Raw genomic sequence first — 23,064 nt, 5'->3', positions numbered from 1 at the left:
CAACTCCCTCAATATCACCAGATACGGTCGGGACTTAAAATAAGAGCTCTGAGACGCAAAGTTCTTCTAAATATCAAATTTCATTAAGATCCGATCCCCCATTTGTAAGTTAAAAATACCTCATTCTTCAATTTTTCCTCTCCCTCCAGCCCCTCAGATAGTCGAATCGGAGTAACAACTGTTATCAAGTCAATTTGTGCAGCTCCCTGGCACGCCTACCGATTTTCATCGTCCTAGAACGTCCAAAAGCACCGAAATCACCAAAGCACTCGAACCCCCCCCCCCAACACCCCCAAAGCGAGCGGATTCATTAAAATTATGTCAATCACGTATCTAGAACTTGTCCTTATTCTTCCCATCAAGTTTCTTCCCGATCTCTCCACTCTAAACGTTTTCCAAGATTTCTGTTTTCCCTCCTCCAGCCCCCAATGTCTCCGGATCCAATTTGAATTGAAAATGGAGCATCTGAGACATAATATCTATCTAAATATCAAGTTTCAGTAAGATCCGATCACCCATTCGTAAGATAAAGATACCTCAATTTTCACGTTTTCTAAGATTTCCGGTTTCCCCTCCAGCCTCCCCCCTAATGTCACTGGATACTGCCAGAATTTAAAATAAGAGTTCTGAAGGTCAGGATCCGTCTTAATATCAAATTTCATTAAGATCTGATCACTCGTTCGTAAGTTACAGATACCTAGTTTTTTTTATACTTTTTTCGAATTACCCCCCCCCCTCCAACTCCCCCAAAAGATGGAAGATCCTGTCCAGTTATATCAGTCACGTATCTTGGACTTGTGCTTATTCTTCCCACCAGCTTTCATCCTGATTTTTCCACTCTAAGCGTTTTCCAAGATTTCCAGTTCCCCAAACTCCCCCCCCCCAGGACATTGAATCTGGTCGGGATTTAAAATGAGAGATCTGAGTTACGAAATCCTTCTAAATATGAAATCTCATTGAGATCCGATCACTCCTTCATAAGTTCAAATACCTCATTTTTTCTAATTTATCAGAATTAACCATCCCCCCAACTCTCCAAAGAGAGCGGATCCGTTCTGGTTATGTCAATCATGTATCTAGGGCTTGTGCTTATTTTTCCCACCAGGTTTCATCCCGAACCCTCCACTCTAAGCGTTTTCTAAGATTTTAGGTTTCCCCCTCCAGCTCCCCCCCCCAATGTCACCGGATCCAATCTGGATTTAAAGTAAGAGCTCTGAGATACGATATCCTTCTAAATATCAAATCTCATTAAGATCCGATCAACCGTTCGTAAGTTAAAAATACCTAATTGTTTCTAATTTTTCCGAATTAACCGTCCTCCCACTCCCCCCAGATGTTCAAATAGGGGAAACGACTATTTCTAATTTAATCTGGTCTGGTCCCTGATACGCCTGCCAAATTTCATCGTCCTAGCTTATCTGAAAGTGCCTAAACTAGCAAAACCGGGACCGACAGAATTTGCGATCGCTATCTCACTTGGTAAAAAACCAAGTACCATAACAAAAACATTTTGAAGAAAACCTCCTGGAACAAGGCTGGTTGTCGAAAAATGATCTCCAAACCACTGAAAAAAATGGTTAATCACTGCATTATAAGGGATTCCAACAAAAGAATGATGATCAACCGTAAAACGCTTCAAAAAGTGATATTTTAACAAACATTTTGCATTTTTCTTTTTAGGACGCCAATCTTTGCTTGGGAGGTCCCTCGCATAAGTTTAGGTATGGGTGGATTACTTACTTTTGCTTCAGGTGAAACAACAGGTTTGGCAGCAAACTGAACATCAGTGGCTTTTAAAATAGTGTTCTCTTCAAGAATGGTAGCTTGAGACTGATTGTGCCCAAAAGGTTTCTTCCCATACAAACACTGATAGAATATTACACCTACACTCCACACATCCACCTTTGATGAAATTTTAGGGGGAGTCTTTCCCACAACAAAGCATTCTGGTGGAAGATACCTAAATAAAACCGACAGAATTAGAATCAGATTTAAAAAAATTTACATCGTTCCATAACTTCAATTAAACTTGGAGTGTTGAAATAATCCCAATTATCTAATCATTTTCTTCACTTGCACAGAACGTACGCAACAATCTGACGAAATCTCGGTAAGGATAGGTATCAATCAATATACAATTACCGACATCTCGGTAAAATTACCGAAATCTCGGTGAGGAGTATACAGTTTTCAAATCACATGGAATCCTTTCGACAAACTGCAATGCCCCCCTCTCGCTACTTTGTGCAGATCTATTCTACATCAAAGTTTTCCAGTGGAAGCAGAGATGAGACCAGCCCCCTACCACCCCCCAAAAAATGTGGAAAAAATCTGGTTTAGGGGCTCTTTGCTATCTCGATAAGCAGTTGAATTAGGTGAACGCTAAAAAAAAACAGTTAATGGTCAGAAATAGTCTTCGATCAGAGAATTACGAAAAGATTGTAGAGAATCAATTGAATAAATAATAAGATTTTACTCAAACGAGGGGCATAGATGCCAGTGAGCAGTTGTTTGCCCAAGAAAAGCTTAGAAAAAATCCTGATCAGAAATCCGTTGATCTTTGAACTAAAATGGAATATTTTCTGAGACAAATCTCAGAAATAGGGAATTCAAAGTTTTTGGAGGGGGGATGGGGGTGAGGTTTACAAAAAAAAATGTTGAGGGAGTTTGTCAATAAAATCTTGTTCAGGGGGAGGGAGAAGGTTTACCAAAAGAGCTTTTGTTCATGTTGGGAATTAGGTTTGTTCAAGAATGTATCCAAAGCATTGACGATCGTATGGGAAAGTATTATGAAGCATCTACCTCTACTCGTTCTCCCTCAAGAGGATACTGACCGTTGATAACTTTTAACAACCTTTGGGTTATAAAACTGAAACCTTGCAAAATAAATCTTCTGTTTAAGCAAGGCACAAGAAAAGTGTATTGGGCCTCATATCTTTACTCCATGCCACTTCATAAGGTTTTAAAGACATGTAAAACTTCTTTTAAGTTTGGAAAAAAAAACCTTGCTATGGGTTAAAATTCTACTGAAATGACAGGAATTAGAATTCCAAAAACTAACGCCGGAGAAAAAGAGATAGAAAACTTAAAACTAAAGTAAAACATTTTTTTCAGAATTCAGATAGGGATTGACCTGTCATGTATTCAATCTCCCAAGCCCTGGAAACAAAAGAGTTCAGTTCAATTCACTTTATCGATAAATCAAATACATTTGACTTATATGCAAGTACCCACCCAAAGAAAGATACAAAAAAGCACTTGCAACGGGGCGGGTACATAAAACTCATTTTCTAACTAGTAAAATTTTCTAACACTACAAACGAAAAAAAAAAACTCATCAACTCATCAATAATAATAACCAATCTCATAATAATAAACAGAAACGACAGAAAATAGAAAAATAAATAAAAGAACTATGAACCTTGGCATAGCAAATACTTTTTCAATTTATGTTTAAATAACCCTAGGTGCTCAGCCGCCCGAATGCTCTCTCTAACTGAGTTCCACACAAACAGAAAGGGCAGGGATAATAGCTCTTCAATACCTTGCCAGGGTACATTTTCAGGTCTGGAATCATTCCCAAAACTTTCATTGATTCAACTCGTTCAACCAGTCTCCAACATTCATTCAACCAGTTTCCAAGTTAGAAAGATACCTTAACTGGAATTTAATCAAAAAACCTAATTTTTCCTGGATTTCTGGTTAGATTATCGAATAAACTTCGTCTCTTTTATTACCCCCCTCCATTTCAGAAACTTCATGTTGACGTGTCTAGGTAGAAGGCATCTAAACAAAAACCAAAGCCATCAAGACCAATTTAGTTATGAGTCCAAGACAATACAGGAAAACAGAACTTGACTGATAAATTTCAGGAAAACAAATTACACAAACGGTAGTTGGCGTTTACCCACCCCCTCCGCAGCTGGTGGATCTCCAATCACTTTTGACTTATAAAAAAGGACTTGAACTCTCAATTTCTGATCTAATGAGCACCCTCCGAAGTTTCTGCAACCTTAAGGTGGATATATGGATGAGGAAGGGGCAGTCCCCTTTCTTTATGGAATAAATTATGCTCATTTTAGAGTTTAATGTTACTCTTTACTTTCATATTAACGGTGTAGACCGGAAGTATTCCCAGGAATCACAAAGGAGCAAGATATCAATTCCATATTTTTAATATGTTTCTAAGTTTCTTTTGTACCCCTCCCCCCTCCTCCCACCCCTCTTAAAAAATCCTGGTTAAGGACTCGGGGTTTACAAACCGATTTCTACTTCCAACTTCCTCTTTTCTCTCCTTTAGAAATTATTCTGTTTTTATCTGATGGCTTAATGAGAGATGAGATGTTTTGGCATTAAAATGCGCCCTTTGAAGTGTCTCCCTCCCTCCCTAACTACAAAACAATCAGAGAACCTATTGTAGAAGTGTAAGTTTTAAGTTTTGTAATTTGTCCATTGCTGACAGATAGTATTTGTTATTGGGATACATACAGTTTTCTATAGGGAGGAGGGGTGGATTGTCTGGGGGATGTTCCGGCGGGGAGAAGATTTTTGGAAATAATTCCCTTTCAGCAGGGATGAATTTTGTGGGGGTATCCTTCATGGAGGTATTTCCCCGGGGGGGGGGGATAAACTCCAGGGACCCATATAAATTGCTAACTACATGAGAATTTCTGAAATTAACCAGGCCCTCAGTCATAATTATTTTGGTAACAGAAGATTGTATTATGTAATAATCTTTTTTAGCATGACCTGCTAAACTTGCCCATGTAATTTCAGTAAAAAATTAAAATCTTTTTCAATTAGCTTAAGTGCAAAGGACATTAAAATATTTTTTCACCCTCTACCGCCAATTTATTCTGCAAATACCCGAAATTGTAAGGTTTTATGATTTTTCTTTTGATAATAATATGATTTTTCGTTACAAAATAATGAACTTTTTAGGATAGTACCACATTCTGGTCAGTGTTGCCCCGTTGAATCGTCCAAGTATTCGTTTTTATTAAAAAATGAAATCCTGATGTTCCATACTTATTTGTATATTAATTTAATAGTATTAATTAATACTAATTTATTATTAATAATAATTATTATATTATTATACAATATAATTACTATTAATAGTTATATAAATGTAATTGTAATCAATAATTGTATTATATTATTATTAATATAATATTATTAATAATAATTAATAATATTAATTATAATCAATTATTATTCGCATATTAATTAAATAATAAGTATTCGACTTTCACCGTCCCTAATACTTTAAAGACTATTCCCAGCGACATTTTCTTAAAATTGGATATTGTATCTTAGAATTGTATTGGATACTAAACGTACACCAGAACTGGCTTGTAGATAGAGCACCCAAAGAAGATTTTTTGATCATTTCATTTACCCCCAAACGGGGAAAAACCCCACGTACGATCCTGCATAAGACATTAACTTTCATGCACAATGTAAGCAGAAGGCATTCCAAATATGCAATGACGGACTGTTGTCGAAAATTCCACGAAGGTCTTAGACATATCCCCTCAGAGGGAAGGTATATACTTGAAAAAAAGGGGCTTTCAAAGTACACCAGGTGGCGCATTGCAAGCGGGACGAATAGAGTGCCAAGCATCACAGGGACTGTGCTACACGTGGCAAAACTATGAAACACTCCTAGATGTACACCAGGTGGCGGAAAGTGGGAGACCCCTCAAATTGAAAAAGAGCCACGTCGACGCCTTAAGATACGCAAAATACTTAGACGTCCATCATATCAAAACACCATGGCAACCAGGAAGAGATAAAACAGAGGGTTCACAGAAGCTTGAATATAGCTTACATATCCTAATTTAACTGTACTTCCCCTGATTAAAAAAAAGTCCCCTAATCCAGTCAGTAATTTATTTTTTCCTGTCGTAGATAATACGATTGCGAAATGATTTAATGACATTACAAATATCGATGCCAAGTGAACGAATTCACTTGAGAGATTACGAAATAATAAGAAAAATAGACCCAATATCTACTGACATTACTTTAAACTGGTGATTCCCAACGCGGGACACATGCCCCACTGGCGGAGTATGACAACATTTTCGTGGGTCATGGGTAGAACATACACCCTTCGGCTGATTTTACTTTAGAGCTTTTATTAAGAACATTTTCATATGAATGGCGTCACATTCAAATCCATTTAAAGAGCACGGTAATGTTGAGCACAAAAAGAGCACAAAAATCACGGTAGTGTTGTAATGACGTTAAATATTGTATAAAAGGGGTGTGGTTGTAACTGAACCAATGTAGTTCAGCTTCCATGCAACTGAACCCCATATAACTGAACACCGTTTAACTGGGACCCGTGCAACTCAGCCCCATTTAACTGGGACCCGTGCAACTCAGCACCGTTTAACTGAACCTTCGTTTGACTGAGCCCCCATACAAATCGACTCCAATTAACAACCCTCGTTCCACTGGACAACTTTTAAATCAATACTCTTTTGACTTTCCCTTATGTAACACACCCATGTTTACACTGAGCCTTGTTTCATTGAATTCAAACCATGGCCAAAGAGTAAGTTGAACTAGTAAGATCAGAATCTCAAAATATGTTTCTTGCTTCGTTTGGGGTTTCTAACTAATATTAGCCATTTGAGCAAGCTAATTTGGACCGAAGACAAAGAACCGGCAGAGCTGCGATTGCAACTAATCACTGATATCGCAAAAGAGTCATTATTAAAAGTCACTCTTTTAGCAGTGACTAAAAGAGTCAATGACAGCCAATGAGAACGCTTCTTTCGGGATGCTACTTGAATGTATCTTTTCGTGCATGGCAAAGTTAATAATTCATCCGTTAAAGTCGGATTTTCTCCAGTTTCCATTTAAATGACCAGATTAGATTTCTTCCCCAGCATTTGGTCAAATATTAAAATTTTTTCAACGTGTTTATGGGGAGGAAGGTGTACGACAAGGGATATAGATCAAGGCTGTATCCTCTCACCAGTGCTCTTCGCGATTCTCATTGATTACATACTTCGGTCATGCCACTTTGTCGGAAGTATTCAAATAGATAGGAGCAAAACCTTGTGATTTATATTCAAAATCTATGTTAATTATAATTCCTCTTTAATGCCGTTTTATGCGATATATATATATATATATATATATATATATATATATATATATATATATATATATATATATATATATATATATATATATATATATATATATATATATATATATATATATATATATATATATATATATATATATATAATCATAACTTTATTGTGGATGGGAGTCTTTTTTGGAGGGGGAAAAATTAGAGAACCTTAGTTCTCATGCACTTTTGTCTTCTATCTAAGCTTCTTTTTCCTTTCAAATAGAACCGAGGAGTTTTATAGTATTATTAAATTCTCCTCCTGTTGACAGAAGGATATACTGGCTTACTCTCTTATGCAAGTAACTATAGACATGATCATTCATAAATTAACTTTGACATATAAACTATACCATCTGTGGCTCAAGCCACGCCATACTCGACACCACATTCATCGATAAAAGGACAAATGTATGAATAACTTGAGTTTTTTCTTGATTTCAACCTTTACACTTTTATTACAAAAGCAGAAAATTAAAATGAGAATAAATTGATCTAAAAAATTTGGGTGAACAATATTTTGTTCCAAAATATGCTCTACCAATATTATGTCTCTGTCAGATTCCTGTTACAGATACAAAACTATGTTAGAAGCTTCCATGTTTTCTATTTTCAAAAAGACTGCCATAAATCTCGACTCTGATCAATCATTAATTTTATGCTGGAAGTTCAATTTCCAACTCAACAAATAACGAACAGCATACAGAAGTGGCGTAATTTTTGCTGTGTGTAATTTTTCCTTTAACGACAAGCGTGACTATTATATAGCCCCGGAGAAGCGACACTGTCATGTCCTTTACCGACAGTAAGTGTCAATGCAACAATGACAACACGTAGAATGACAGGAACAGTGACAATAAGTACAATGTGACCCGAGAGAAGCGATGTGATCGTGTCCTAAATCGGCAGTAAGTGTTAATGTAACAGTCGCAATAAGTATAATGACAGTAACACTGACAATAAGGAATAGAGGCAATTAAGTACGGTAGAAGTGACAATTAATATAACAGCAGTGACAGTAAGTATAACTGACAGGTGGTGTAATGTGGCCAAGGAAAAGCAACGTGATCATGTCCGAAACCAATAGTAATTGTCATTGTATACAGCAACGGTAAGTATAGTAACAAATACAGTGAGTATAAGCGACAGTAAGTATAGTAACAGTGACAGCAAGTACAATGTGGTCCGGAAGAAGTAACATGGTCATGTCCTTAATCGTCAGCAAGTGTTAATGTAATAGCCGCAACAAGTATGATGACAGTAACACTGACAGTAAGTATGGTAATAGTGACGACAATTATAATAGCAGTAACAGAAAGTATAACTTACAGGTAGTGTAATATGGCCTAGGAAAAGCAACGTGGTCACCTCCAAAACCGACAGCAATTGTCAACTTAACAGTGACGGTAAGTATGAATGACAGCAAGTATTAGGTGATCCAGGAAAAGCGACGTGGTCATGTCCTAGACCTACAGTAAGTGTCAAAACAAAATTGGCATAAAAAATAAGGTATCTTTAACCAATCCACTACAAGATAAAATCTGAAAATACTACTTACCAGTATGTACCAGCTCCTTGGGAAGTAAGATCCATTCCCTGATCTGGGTTATAATTATCCTCATCCATAATTTTACTGAGACCAAAGTCAGTAATCTTAATATCCCCACAAATGTTTCCACTAGTCAACAGAATATTACCCGGCTTTAAGTCATAATGAATCACTGGGGGTTTAATTTCGTTCAAATATTTCAAGGCAGATACAACTTGCATTATTATTGTTCGGGCTTCTCGCTCAGGTATCATCTTATGCTGAAAAAAAAAGTATCAATAAAAGTATCAATACAGAGTATCAATAATAGGAAATATTAGGGGAGGATGATGTGGAGGGTAGCCTATTTCTGATCAATGCGGAGAAAAACGTAATTCTGGTACCAAGGTCTATGAACCATCTTGGGTTGATCCATACCTGAAAACCACCACTTTTTGAGATTTCAATTTTGGATGTTTTAAAATTATGATTTTTTTTTATAGGGCAGTAAATATTATTCTGGATATATAATATTTATTTCCAGAATAATATTCGTCGGTGGGAAAATCGATAAGTAAAACTAATTAGTTAAATTGGTCAAAGCTTTTCATCCACAAAATTTAAAAATTAGCAATCTGTTGATTATCAAAGACAAGCACATCTTCAAAGAAAAGCTACATACTCTACTAACCTGTTTCATGCATACGTTTTATACTTTAGGTTCGATTTAACCCATTTCAGGGATTAACATGAACTAACCCAACCTAACCTAATTTCTACTTGTACCATCAAAGCTTGCATAAGATTGAGAAAGCTGATTCGCAAAACTAACTGAATTTAAGCAGAGAAAAAGGAATTTAGAACATTCATGAATGTCAACATTAACCAGATTTAGAAAATTCACGAATGTCAACATTAACCAGATTTAGAAAATTCACAGCAATATTTAGCATGAACTAACCCAACCTATATATATATATATATATATATATATATATATATATATATATATATATATATATATATATATATATATATATATATATATATATATATATATATATATATATATATATATATATATATATAATTATTTTTTAACCACTTCATTTTGATCTGTCGCGAACCTTTAAAATTGGTGAATTTTGAGGATATATAGCTCCATTTCTAAACTTTACGAGAGTCATATATTTCTACGAATTACAGGAAAAATTATTGCAGATAAAAACAAATATGATGTCTTCAATTTCAGTAAAATTTTTATGTTTCGAGTTTTAAAAACTATTTGAAATGATAGTTTTTATAGTGTTCTAGGGATAATGGTTCTCAGACTCACCAATCAGTACAATAGACCAGTCATTAAAACCCCAACCGTTTTTTTTGCTAACTAAAATGTGAATAACACCAATGACATTAAATAAAAGCAAATCAAAGTCATACTTTTCGGAATACAATTGTTTTATATTAAACAAAACTTTGATACATTGTACATCCCATAATTTTAGTTCTTCGACATTTTCACACAATTGTGGCAAAAAATACGCTTTGCGGCACTAGATGACTAAAAACAGCAATTTATTCACGCCAAGTCTTTTTTACAACTTAGAGATGGCACCGAAAATTCTTGAACCAATGAAGCCGTGTCTATATTTTCAACTATCAATTGCTTATAACAACCACCCTTGTTAAAAATTGCACCTTGAAGTAAATCTATGGAGGGTTTGAAAAGCCAATAATTGAATATGTCGGTTATAATGATCATCTTTTTATCCAAGCAGTAAACAAGAAAAAAATAAATAGAGTGAAAAAAACAAGTGAAAGAGTGAAAATAGGTAAAAAAAAACTGTAATAGGATATTTCATTTTTTGGCAATAACATGAGTAAGGTGAATAGCACTAATAGCACTAGATTAGAACACCGTTCTATTGTTTTTCTTCATCTTAGTTTATTTTTCTGAAGAAAGGGCTTTTTAATAAAAAAAAAAGAAAAAAAAAGCAAATCTTGTTTAGGTAATTAATCACCCCACTAGACCTAAATATAAATCAGCTTATGAAATGTGATGACAATCACCCACCAAAAACAAAACAAGAAATACGACAAAAAAATTTGATTAATTCGGCAATTTGTTTAATTTAGTAAATAAAGAAACCGAATAACTGCATGTAAATAGAGGTTTGAATCATAGCCATCAAAGTATTCCACCCTGATGGAATTGACATCCTTTACCCAGAGAGTCCTCTAACAATCTAAACCTGTTTATTTATTTATATTTTCTTAAGAGAAAATAAGACAAATTTCTTTATTTTTTGTAATCCTAGAGTAGCTTCTTTATTCTTATTTTAATTTTTGGTAAACTTTAAGTATGGTAAAGTGTAGTTAAGCTCTTTTAAGCATAGTTAAGTTCTTAAGCTTAAGTATAGTTGAGCTCTGTTATATGATTATATCCAATTGATATCAATCCCAGTTAGGAGAGTTAGGAGAAGCAGTAGCACATAATACGGCAATGTAAATACAATAATACCTGTAATTACTGGACCCCCCCCCAATAATACTATAAAAAATACATACTTGTTTTAAATAAAAGTCTAGATCATGGCCATCACAGTATTCCAAAACGGTGCAAAACGAATTGGCATCTATTTCAAAAACGTCATATAGTTTCACAACGCGCGGATGATCCAACGCTTTATGAATATTATACTCCCTAAGAGCGTGTCTTATATAATTTGCCTTCTTATCATCTTTCCAGTCCTTATTTAACTGATGTACCTTACATGCCACATAGCGCTGCTCCTTCAGATCAAATGCCTTATGCACTTCACTGAAGCCCCCCTTTCCGAGGAGCATTAACAGTAGGTATCGCTCATTTAATACAGGGTGCGAATTGAAACGACTCTGATCCTCGTTGTGGATACGCTTTAATTCGCGAATGTGTAGGTTTCGTTCTCGTTCTAGCTTCTCCACTTCGAGCTGTAGATCAGCGTCCTCTTTTTTTAGAGCATTCTGCTTTAACTAAAAGAAGAAGAAGAACAATAATAAAACATTTTTCTTTTTATTTAGTATATAGCTACAGTTCGGAGCATGGTCAATAATGAACTGCACTGTTATTTTGGGCAAGAACTCGGAGCTTTAGTGTGACTAATTAATGGTAGGGTTTTATTAATGCTTCATGTATATTAATAGCTATATCAATTACAATGAATAATTATAATGAAAAAAAGAAATCACCAATGCAACAGCACAAACACAGAAATAAACATACACCATAAAAAAAAAGACAGAAGGAGAAAGGAAGACTGTTTTCCTACTTTAGTAATTAATATAGATCAGTAATTGAATGAGGCCTTAACCTTGCTCATCCATCCAATTACATAGGCCAAACAGGCTAGCCATACACAATCAACCATATAGAATAATCCATGGTCGTAAGTAAGTACAAGTCATCATATACCAAATATTAAAAACAATAAATAGACAAATAATTCAGAGGCTACAACCCTACACAAGGGCTCATCAGGAGAATACACACTCGCCTATAGGGTTTCGACACTTTACATACTTATTAACGTTTACAATGTGTCATTAAAGCGTTTATTAATGAATAATCAATAAACGCATTAATAGTGCCATTACCAGACATCTTGACAGAAGTTTCTTCCCAGCGGGGGGGGAGGGAGGGTAGATTCCAAAAAGGACAAAATAAATAATATATATATATATATATATATATATATATATATATATATATATATATATATATATATATATATATATATATATATATATATATATATATGAAATTTGATGGGAAATATAGAATGGAATATATTTATTCACTATCTGAAGCTAATACGAGCATGTCAATATTTAAAGAAAAAGATGAACAAGGAGCATAAAAACCACCAAAATTACAAAATCTTGAACTTTCTGGGGTTGGGGTTGAGGGGGCTCAAAGACCCCAGATGCATATAACCAATAGTCGTAGGTTCTAATTTAGAGATGAGTTTAATACTGCTTGTGCTTATATTTAATGTAAGTATACATTTTTTTTCGTCGTGAATAGGTCAATACGACCAACCACACTGTGATCTTAAGCAATGAAACTAATAGCCAGCCCCTCCTCCTCCCCCTCTTGCTCTACAAACAACGGAACTAAGGAAACTGTAATGAAATCGGTTTTAAATAGAGTATAAAAAATAGCATTTCGATTGGCGGATTCGTTTGGTGTTATGTCCGTAAAACGACAGCGGAAACTGGACTTTAGTCTAGGCTAGGACTAGCCCTAGGGCTAGGTCATGAAACTGGTCATGCTAGTCTAGGCTTTGGTCATGCTAGGTAGCTTGACTAGCCCGATTCACTGATGGACTTGACATCATGAAAAAAAAGAAAACCTCATTTCAATACTACCAAAAATTCATTTTGGAGTGGTACAGAACGGTTAATTATTCTTTCAAACAACGTAGAAAATCCTTTCACGCTGGCATAACTTAAGACTTGTGAAGTTATGTATTCTTAAGGAGGCAATTTTTTTCCTAATGTAGACAAGTTTTATGTTATGGAAAAATTACGGAAAAGCAAAATGGATGGTTCGACATAACAAAATGGATTTTCTAGATAAGCAATTATCAAATTTTGAAAACAAAATGTCTGAATCATCAGAGCTCGAATCTCCAACCTCATTCCACGTTTTTAATTTTGGATCAAATTACTAACGATGTTTGTGATGATCTTAGCGGACAATTATGATGGCTTTCTAGATGTTAACGTTAGCAGAGGCGCCATTTGGACCAAATCTTGGGGTGGGCATAAACTCCATCTTGCCCCCCCCCCCCCGACTCACTTCGTGTCGCGTAATCATCTAGGAAATAAGCATTTGACAGAACTCGAGAATTTTATTATGTATCTTACCTACTTTCAAAGTTTACAATAATTAATAGCCAATAGCGTAATTACCCCAAGGGTCGTCAAGTAATTACGCTCTTTGGTTAATAGGCGTGCAGTAATTTCAAATCAATTGGACAGAGTGGATCATTATGGCCGGCAAAGGGCCCTTTGTGGTGGAAGCTTGGGCCCCCTGGAAAATCTGGGGTGGGCATTCGAACACCCCTGACCCCCCCCCCCCCCCCAAATGGCGCCTCTGAACGTTAGCCTAGTGTGGAAGGACCTGTCTAAGTGTGAAACTTATACTCTGTCCGTAGCCTAACCACAACTGTAGAAACTTACATACGTAGTATGAAAGTCGCTTAATGGGCCCATTACATGAAATATAATATTCTAAATAAATCAATGTATCTGAATATTAATCAACAGTAATAATTAAATATTTTCTAAAGATCTAAAATTTATTTCTGACCTTGTGTTCAAATAATTATTATCACTATTATTATTGCTATGGATGAACTCGTTAAACTGAGTCGAAGAAAAAAAAATGTTGCACCAGTAGCAACAGAGTTAATTGTCCCCCCCCCCCCCCAGACGTGGTGTTTTGAGAGAGGTGTTCTTTATTCCCCTTTGTAGAACAGCCTTTTTTGGTAGCGGCAAGGTCTCCATTATTGTTTTCCCCCATTCAGAGAAACATTTTGCCTACCCTTTTAATCCCCCATGTTCTCCGCCAGTCTTTATTGTGTTCCTTAGGACAAAGTTAATGAAGTAGCCAAAATGAAAGAAATGTGACACAATCTTGCTTAACTCCTGTTTTCACATCGAACCAACTAATAGCCTTACATTCTACCTCAATCACAGCAATATTACTTTCATACATAAAACTAATCTCAATCATATACTTGTCATAGAAAGTAACGCCAGCTTACTTTCTATACGCTAGCTTTACTAACACCAACTTTACTAACACCAAGCTTTACGCCAGCTTAACTAACGCCAAGCTTTACGCCAGCTTTACTAACGCCAAGCTTTACTAACGCCAAGCTTTACTAACGCCTTTACCAGCTGTACTAACGCCAACTTGACGCCAGCTTTACTAACGCCGTTACTTTGATGTAAAGTAATGCTAGCTTCAGACCAGCATGAAAACGGTGTTATATTAAAACACTTAAGTTTCAAGAGAGAGAGGGAAAGAGAGAAAGAGAGAGAATAATACCTTCAAAATTTCATCTGCTTCATAATATTCTTGCATGGTTAATTCTCTATTAGGATCTAATTTTAAAACACTATCCGTGCCATTTAAAGCGGTGGCAGTAGTAGTAGAGCTCAAACTACCCGCATTCGACACAGCTCGCTTTCGTGTGCTCCCTGTCGAAGACTCCGTTGGTTTCCGCTTCCCTAAAATTTTTCTCTGTCGTTCTATCTCTTCTCTCATTTGAGCTAATTCCTCCTGTCGCCTAAAATTTATAAATTCCGTTAGACAAAGTACCAAAGACTACAAAACAATAGCTTATTTGGTCCATAGACCCATACTGGACATATTCATAACTGAAAAACGATTTTCTAAAATTTTCTTTTGGTTGTTTGAAAATAATGAAATTTTTAGCGCAGTACCACCTTTCTGTTAGTGGTGTTGAACCGTGAAAATGAGTCAGCAAAGCTAAATTGCTTTTAGCAATTACTTTATTATTACTTTAGGAATTACTTTATTGAACAGGCTGAACTACTCCAAGGGGTAGGCTAATTCTTACTGTAAAGGTAAGTTCATTCAAAAGATTTGCAAGTAATTACACAGGAATATATGGTAAAGTAGACACTCCCTGCTTAATTTCCTTATGTGACAGAAATTGAACGGAAAAGAAAATGAGTCGGCAAAGCTAAATTCTTAAAACTTGATTGATTATGTAAGTCTATATTAGAAGTAGACTTTCTACATTTGTAAACGTGGATAAATAACAGATCCGCTAGATATTTTTCAACTGCCACATAAATCTCAGATGTGTTCCAACTGCCATAAAAATCCCTGACATTTTTCGGAGATTTTCCCACCAGCAACACATCTTTTGTTAATTTTCTCCATTGTTTCTATTTTATTTTATCTCTATTTTATGGACTTCACCAATATAACAAAAAAAAAACGAAAAAAAACAACAACTCATTACAGCGCAAAAAGGCATGAGGCTTGCGTCCGACATTCTAGTTAACCTCAGCTAGATTAATAAAGAGAACACCGTTTTGGGAGAAAAAAAAATCATAAAACGATAAAACTTGAAGTTTTCTTGTATTATAAGACCGAACCGAACCAAACCTAGCAGTGAAGGGTCGAACCAATAGCGTCAATGGGGGGTTGGAGCCAGGGGGTACTTGTTTCCTAAATCACCCCTGGATTTCGAAAAATATCTAATTCAAGGGTATCTTGATTTTAAAATGTCTTTTTTTCTTGGGTGTTTTCACTGAAAAAATGGCAAATTTGTCCTCCTGGGTTTTGAAAAGTATCACCCTTCCCCTAAATTGTCATGAATTGACGTCATTGGGACGACTCAAAGTCATCGGGTAACTATTGCTTATTGTGAAGTCGCTGCAACGACTACCTAAAAAAGTACTTCGAAGATTAAAACAGAATAAGACACCGTTGGTTACAGCATTGAAGATAACGAACGTTGAAAACCATTGATTAAAACGTTGAAGACACTGCTGAATAAAACGCAGAAGACAACGATTGATTACACCGTTGATTCCCGTTGAAGACAATGTTGAAAATCGTTGAGATAAAAACGTTGAAGACACAGTTGAAGACAACAACTGATTACTACGTTAATTACCGTAGAAGACAGCGACTGATTACCGTTGAAGACAACGTCGAAAACCGTTGATTAAAACGTTGAAGACAACGGTTGATTACAACGTTGATTCCCGTTGAAGACAACGTTGAAAACAGTTTATTAAAACGTTGAGATAAAAATGTTGAAGACAGCGTTGATTACAACCTTGAAGACAACGATTATTTACAACGTTGATTACGGTTGAAAACAACGTTGAAAACCATTGATTATAACGTTGAAGACAAAAATTTATTACAACGTAGATTACCATTGAAGACAAAGTTGAAAACAGTAGATTAAAACGTTGAGATGAAAACGTTGAAGACATCGTTGATTATAACGTTGAAGACACCGTTGATTACGACGTTGAAGACATTGATTCTTTATAACGTTGATTACCATTGAAGACAACGTTGAAAACCGTTGATTAAAACGCTGAGATAAAAAACATTAAAAAGACACCGTTGATGACAACGTTGAAGATAAAGATTGATTACCGTTGAAGACAATGTTGAAAACCGTTGAGATAAAAACGTTGAATTCACCGTCTTCAACTTTTAAAAGCATGTTTCAGAAGCAAATTTCGTAGCTGCTATGACCGATATTTAAATAAAAGTCTACGAATACAATTGATAAGGACCCATTAAGTGAAACTCCTTCAAAAATAAAGTACAACATAATGGGGTAAAAACTCTATTATATAATACCTTATTACGGGGTAAAAATAGTCTCATTATTATGTAAAGTACAAACCAAATAGCTATGGTGACATTCCTCCCATTCCACAACAAGGTAGCAATGTTTATTCTAAAAGAATCTTGTTAATAATTTATGATAGGGTGTTTGAGGCACTTACTTGGCAAGCTCTTGAAAGGCAAAACCATCTGTCCAGTTTTCTTGGAAGGTAGCCCCCACCCTTTGAGTGACAAATTGGCCTAGCCTTAGCCGGTTTTGCATACAACGACTCCTTGCATCCTGAAAATTTGAAAAGAAATATGATAAAGCCAGGAGAAAATACAACAGGCAACTAGCAAATACAAAAATATATCTAACAGAATTGAAATATATATCTGAAGTAAAACTTACTTAAAATCTAACAATTAAAACTATATAAACTAAAAAAAACAACAGAACTAAATAGTTGCTTTAGTACTAAAGCATACATTATTTTCTATATCCACTTCATACTACAGATTGATAATTTTTATACCTCCAGTCAAAAATCTAAACCATTAAAATTGATAAACATTAAGTTTTCTAAAGTGTTAAGGATGCGTATTTGCAATTTGGGAGACTTGTATATCTTAACCTTGTTGTTCTAAATGTAAAATGTCTGCTTCTATAATAAGAGGGGAGCTCTCCCCGCCTCAGTACCCTATTTGTTGACCCCTTGCACGACTCCTTACATTCTGGAAATTTGAAATACAATAATGTTTAAGTTCTTAAATTTTGTTCTTTTCTGTTGTTGTTTATTACGTCTTTTATTCAGTTATGTCATTAAGCCTATTTTAAATCAAAACCTTGTTTCGTTTGTTCTAAGTGTTTCTTCTTTTTGCAATTACGTTTCTATATTTTATATACTCCCCAATTTTGAGGGAAATAAAAGTATAAATAGATAAAGAAGAAATAGTAAACAAATTTAGAACTAAAAACAGAAGTAAAATATTTAACAGAACTAAAAAAACGAATTATATTTAAAAAAAGATATGAAAGCTTTAGTGCTAAAACAAATACTATTCCATATCTACTTTATATTAGATCTATAATTTTGGAACCTACCTTTGGTCAACAATTAAAAAATAAACTATTTAAATTAACCAAGTATACATTTCTCTGCAGTATCTAGGCCAGTTGTATATAACACGAGGGGGCTCTCGAGGGCTTTCATTTTAAAAAAATCATTGCTTTTTATTCAAAATCACTCGTCCTATGAAAAAAAGGAGGCCTCTCATTAACTAAATTGCGAGCTTAGTTCAGATCAAGTCCCGACAATGAAGGGAGATTGTTGGATGAGCTCCCTTTCTGCGACCTTCATAATGATCACCCTTGGAAAGTTTGGACAGAATATAATCTCCTCTAATAAGGGGAAAGAGTAGGATAGAATACTATCTCCCCTAATAAGATGAGGCACAGATTTTTTTCTAAATAAGAACAAGTCTTTGGATTTTCAGGACAACTTGGAACGGTTAGTTCGGAGCTCGCCCTAGACTGGAGGAAATTATTGCAACATGACGAGGAATAACCTGATCCATAGACAAATTTTTGCCAAACCATCTTTTTGTCAAATTTGTCATCAGGTATGGAAAAGGGTTCCAAAGTTACCAGTAGTAGAATTCGACAAAATTCCAAAAGCTGTCAAATCTGCCAACAAATTTCACCATGTCACCAATTTCACCATTTCAAATTTGAACCAAATTTCGCCATGAAAAATGCCAAGTAGCATTGCAATTATGCTACCCCACTTTTTCACAGTTATATATCGTATCATTTTTTGTCAATGTATTTCTATCCATTTACTTTGTCCTTTTAATCCTTTACCCTTTCTATTTTTTTATTTGGAAAATTACCAATACCCTACTATGATTTTAACCTTATGTTTTACAGTGTTCTGTAGTGGACATTAATAAACAACTTGACGAAACTAAAAAACAAATAAAGCATCAGGAAACGGACAAATTCAACAACAATGTCGTTGCCGAAGGCCTCTGATCAGGGGCGTGTCCAGGATTTTTGCCGAGAGAGAGAGAGAGAGAGAGAGAGAGAGAGAGAGAGAGAGAGAGGAGGGAGAGAGAGAGAGAGAGAGAGAGAGAGAGAGAGAGAGAGAGAGAGAGAGAGAGAGAGAGAGAGAGAGGAGGGGGGTACAAGAAAACTAAAAAATTAATCGAAACTTGTTTATATACATTATATACATTTGTTTATAGGAGTCGGACATAATTTGAGGGGGATGGGTAAAACCCCGTACTCCCCCTAGATACGGCCTTGCACTGATACATCTGATTGTAACTGATTTATCTGAATACAACCGATTTTCTTCCAAATCAACCCCTTGGCTAGTTTTCTTTGATTTCCTTTTTATTCTCAGTGTTACTACATCTACCAGAGGGATTGTTCTTACAATAATTTAAAATTCTTTTGCAGTTGTAGCTAAAAATAAGAGTTCATTTCGTAGAAGCTTAAATTTGAAAGCTTATATATTTCCAATATGACATAGGTGGGAAAAACTTATGGAAAAGAAAAATAGGTGCAGTTACATAAAAAAGAAGCCCTAATATATAGGTATATGGCTATGGCCGTGATTTTTATATGTTTAGAGCCATTTTTTTTTTATATATATAACAAGAATTGCTACTGATCAGCATGACCGTGTAAGGCATTTGATAATAAAATCGTTTATCGTACACACGTACATGGTACGTCAATACATGAAAGGTACGTCAAACATGTATATGGTAACTTATTTCGTAGTGGAAGGGGAAATAAATTTTTTTCGAGAAGAAGACAATAATAATAATGCAAAAACTTATTTGATAAATTAAAAAAAGGACCCAGAAATTCAGCAAAAATTTTCGATTTCGGAGGGGGGGGCAAGGTCTGGGGTTCAGTTTTATTCATTTTCTTCCAGTGAAGGGACAAAAACGATAATAATAATAATCCTTCTTATAATAATAATAATAATAATTTATTTATAACCCACATCAAAACAAGTTATGGCGCTTGTGGAGTAACAAAAAGAAAAAAAAGAAATACACTGCAAATAAAATACACTACGCTACGATGAGATTAACCGAACAGACGGACCAAAGGATGATGAGGCGATAAACGATAAAAAGCTGATTCCGACAGCTTATCTGTGACAGCTATTATCTATAGAATACATACCTTCTTTTCAATAGTTGACTTTTCAATAAGCAATCGTTTAACTACATCAATACACTTGGCAACGTTGCTTTTATGAGTTTCTATTAACTTCTGCTGAGCTTGTAATTGCTTCTGTAGCTCCTCATTAGTCTGTAATGACAAAAAAAAAAATTAACTAGAATCAAAGTTGTATCAAAAAAAAATTCTCGGGGGGGGGGGAGAGGTACTTTTTGGGGGTAGGGGGATTACAATAAAACGTTTAAAAAGACATCAAAATTTAATTATATGAATTTTTTGGGGAGGTTCAAACCCTAAAAGCCACCCTGGATACGGCTTTGAATACAATTATTCTATTCTATGACGACAGATCTAAAAAGTACTTTGTTGAAAGGCCAAATTATATTAGATAAAAGATATACAGAAGAAGAAATGAAATAAGAGAGAGAGAGAGAGAGAGAGAGAGAGAGAGAGAGAGAGAGAGAGAGAGAGAGAGAGAGAGAGAGAGAGAATAGAGGAAGAAGGGAGGAGAGAACCAGAACCTCGTGGAAGAAAAGAAAATGTCAATTTTGATATATGTTGTGCGATTTCTTGTGTGTATTTGTTAAAGAGGGGTTTTAGGAGATCTGGTCCAAAAAAGATAAACAAATTTAGATAGTCTTAAGCAGTTGTTAACAGAACAAAAAATAGGGCCGATCGTCGACGAAATCACTTCTAATAAATTTACTCAGCCAATTGACATCATTACCTCAGTCGAGCGTTACTTCAGCGCATTATTAAATACAAGTATATAAAGAATGGGGTGGAGTTTCACGGGAGCACCCAGCCTGTTTGTGATCATATTGGGATATAGACATATGTGTTTGATAACATTTTTAAAATTTATTTAAAATATTAAATGAAATGGAATGTTTATATTTATATTTTTAATATTTTACACGTGTAAACGGTTCAATACATCCAACACAGCAACATGATTTTGTAAAGTTAATCTTGACATGACAGTCGACAAGAAGGGTTGAGCATTTTTCATTGTATACTTCTTGTAAGAACACAGATCATTTAGGCGCACACAGGTTCGACATGAGAAGGGGGAGGGGGCAGAAGAAATCATGCAGAACCAGACCCTGGATTTTTATTCAGGATGGAGAGGGGCAGCAAAACCTCCAAATTTTGATGAGTAATTCTTGAAACTGTGTGTCAAACAGGAACTTTTAAAGAAGACCTATACCTTCCTCCCCCTACCTCACGTGCATATATGCATACATAGGCATAGATTTCTGATGTAATAGGTTATCTGATTTTAATAATTTCCATTCGGGTATGTATGAGAAGGTAAGTGGTAGGCTCTGTTATTATCTTCATTTGGGATATGTGATATGCCTTCTTGTGACATGGAAGTATGTGATATGCCATCAAATTGTTAAATAGTTTATAGATTAAAATTCACCCTTTGCAATTCTTCAATTCGGCTATCTCTTGCTTCTAAATCTGCATTTGCTTTTGATTCAAGCTCTTGAAGCCTTTGACCAGTTAAATCAGTCTGAAAAAAGGAAAATCAGCAAAAAGTAAAAAAAAAGAAAAACATAAAAAAGGATAAGTATAAGCATAGTTTTCAGGTAGGTCAGATAAAAGTGTTGCCATGATAGCAAATAGGTATCAATACCGTTTTGCTTCTATCCTACAGCTAGAAACAGCTCGGATCTGAACTTCTTCAATAACCGTTGAGAGAGCAAAAAAGGACAATCTATAGGGCAAATAGGTATGGCCATCAATGCCCTTTTGTTTCTATCATACAGCTAGAAACCGCTCTGAATTGATCTTCTTCAGTACTCGTCAAGAGACCAAAATAGGGCAATTTATTGGGCAAATAGGTATGGGAAACAGCTCTAATCTGATCTTCTTCAATACTAGTCGCGAGAGCAAAGAGGGCTATGTATAGGGCAAAAAGGTACGGGCATTGATACTCTTTGTTTCTATCATACAGCTAGAAACAGCTCTGATGTGATGTTATTCCATACTCGGCGAGGGACAAAAAAGGGCAATTTACAGGGCAATGATCTGATCCTCGACAATACTCGTCGAGAGAACAAAAAAGAACAATTTATTGGTCCAAATAGGTATTGGCACCAACACCTGCTGTTCTAGCCAGCAGTTATAAACAACCCTCATCTCATATTTCTGAATATTCGTCTAAAGAGTAGAAAAGGGTAGTTTGTAGGATAATTATATATAAGAAAATGGAAGTAATCCAGGGCCGCATTCGATCCGAACCTTCTCCTATACTACTTCAAGAAAAAAAACCTCTGCCAACGCTTGCTACATTTGCCATCCTACGCTAGTTCTTCTCAATTTCTGATTGTTCTTCAAGGTCACTGACAATTTGACAGTGTTCGTAAACGACCTTTTGATTTTATTTTAGGCTAATTATTTTATTTTATACATAATTATGTTTTTATTTTATGAGTTTAATCATAATTTTAGTTAATTTTTACTCTTAATTTCTTTTTAATAGAATTTATTTTAATAAAAATTTCTTATTTGGTGTTTTTTATTTTTTATTAGTTAAAAGATTTCACCTAGGGGAATAAATCAAGGGATGTACTCCCCTTTTGTTTATATTATATATTGTTTGTTTAAATTGTTGTATTTATTGTTTATATTGTATGTATTTATTGTTGTATATATTGTTTATATTATATATACATTATTTTGTTTATATTGTTTAATTATAAAAGAAAAGGTACTGTGATCTATAATTCCGTTTCTGCTCTGGCTGCAAATCGGCATAACATCTCTGGCCATTTTGCTCAGCTTGGAAAAGA

At 35.1% G+C, this 23,064-nt stretch overlaps 1 protein-coding gene across 12 annotated transcripts in view; it reads right to left on the bottom strand.

Moving 5' to 3' along the window:
• LOC136038845 (serine/threonine-protein kinase tousled-like 2) overlaps nt 1–23,064 on the bottom strand; it is a 119,121-nt gene that overhangs the window by 7,035 nt on the left and 89,022 nt on the right. For all 12 annotated transcript variants that reach the window (XM_065722263.1, XM_065722267.1, XM_065722268.1 and 9 more), the window contains 7 exons: nt 21,690–21,782; nt 20,264–20,392; nt 17,241–17,359; nt 14,779–15,019; nt 11,250–11,693; nt 8,712–8,962; nt 1,741–1,960 (listed from right to left, as the gene is read on the bottom strand). In XM_065722263.1, coding sequence (XP_065578335.1) covers nt 1,741–1,960; nt 8,712–8,962; nt 11,250–11,693; nt 14,779–15,019; nt 17,241–17,359; nt 20,264–20,392; nt 21,690–21,782 — 1,497 coding nt within the window. The remainder of the gene's footprint in view (nt 1–1,740; nt 1,961–8,711; nt 8,963–11,249; nt 11,694–14,778; nt 15,020–17,240; nt 17,360–20,263; nt 20,393–21,689; nt 21,783–23,064) is intronic.

Source organism: Artemia franciscana, chromosome 18 (assembly GCF_032884065.1).
Source record: "Artemia franciscana chromosome 18, ASM3288406v1, whole genome shotgun sequence".
NCBI lineage: Eukaryota > Metazoa > Arthropoda > Branchiopoda > Anostraca > Artemiidae > Artemia > Artemia franciscana.
This window is presented reverse-complemented; position numbering and strand designations above follow the sequence as displayed.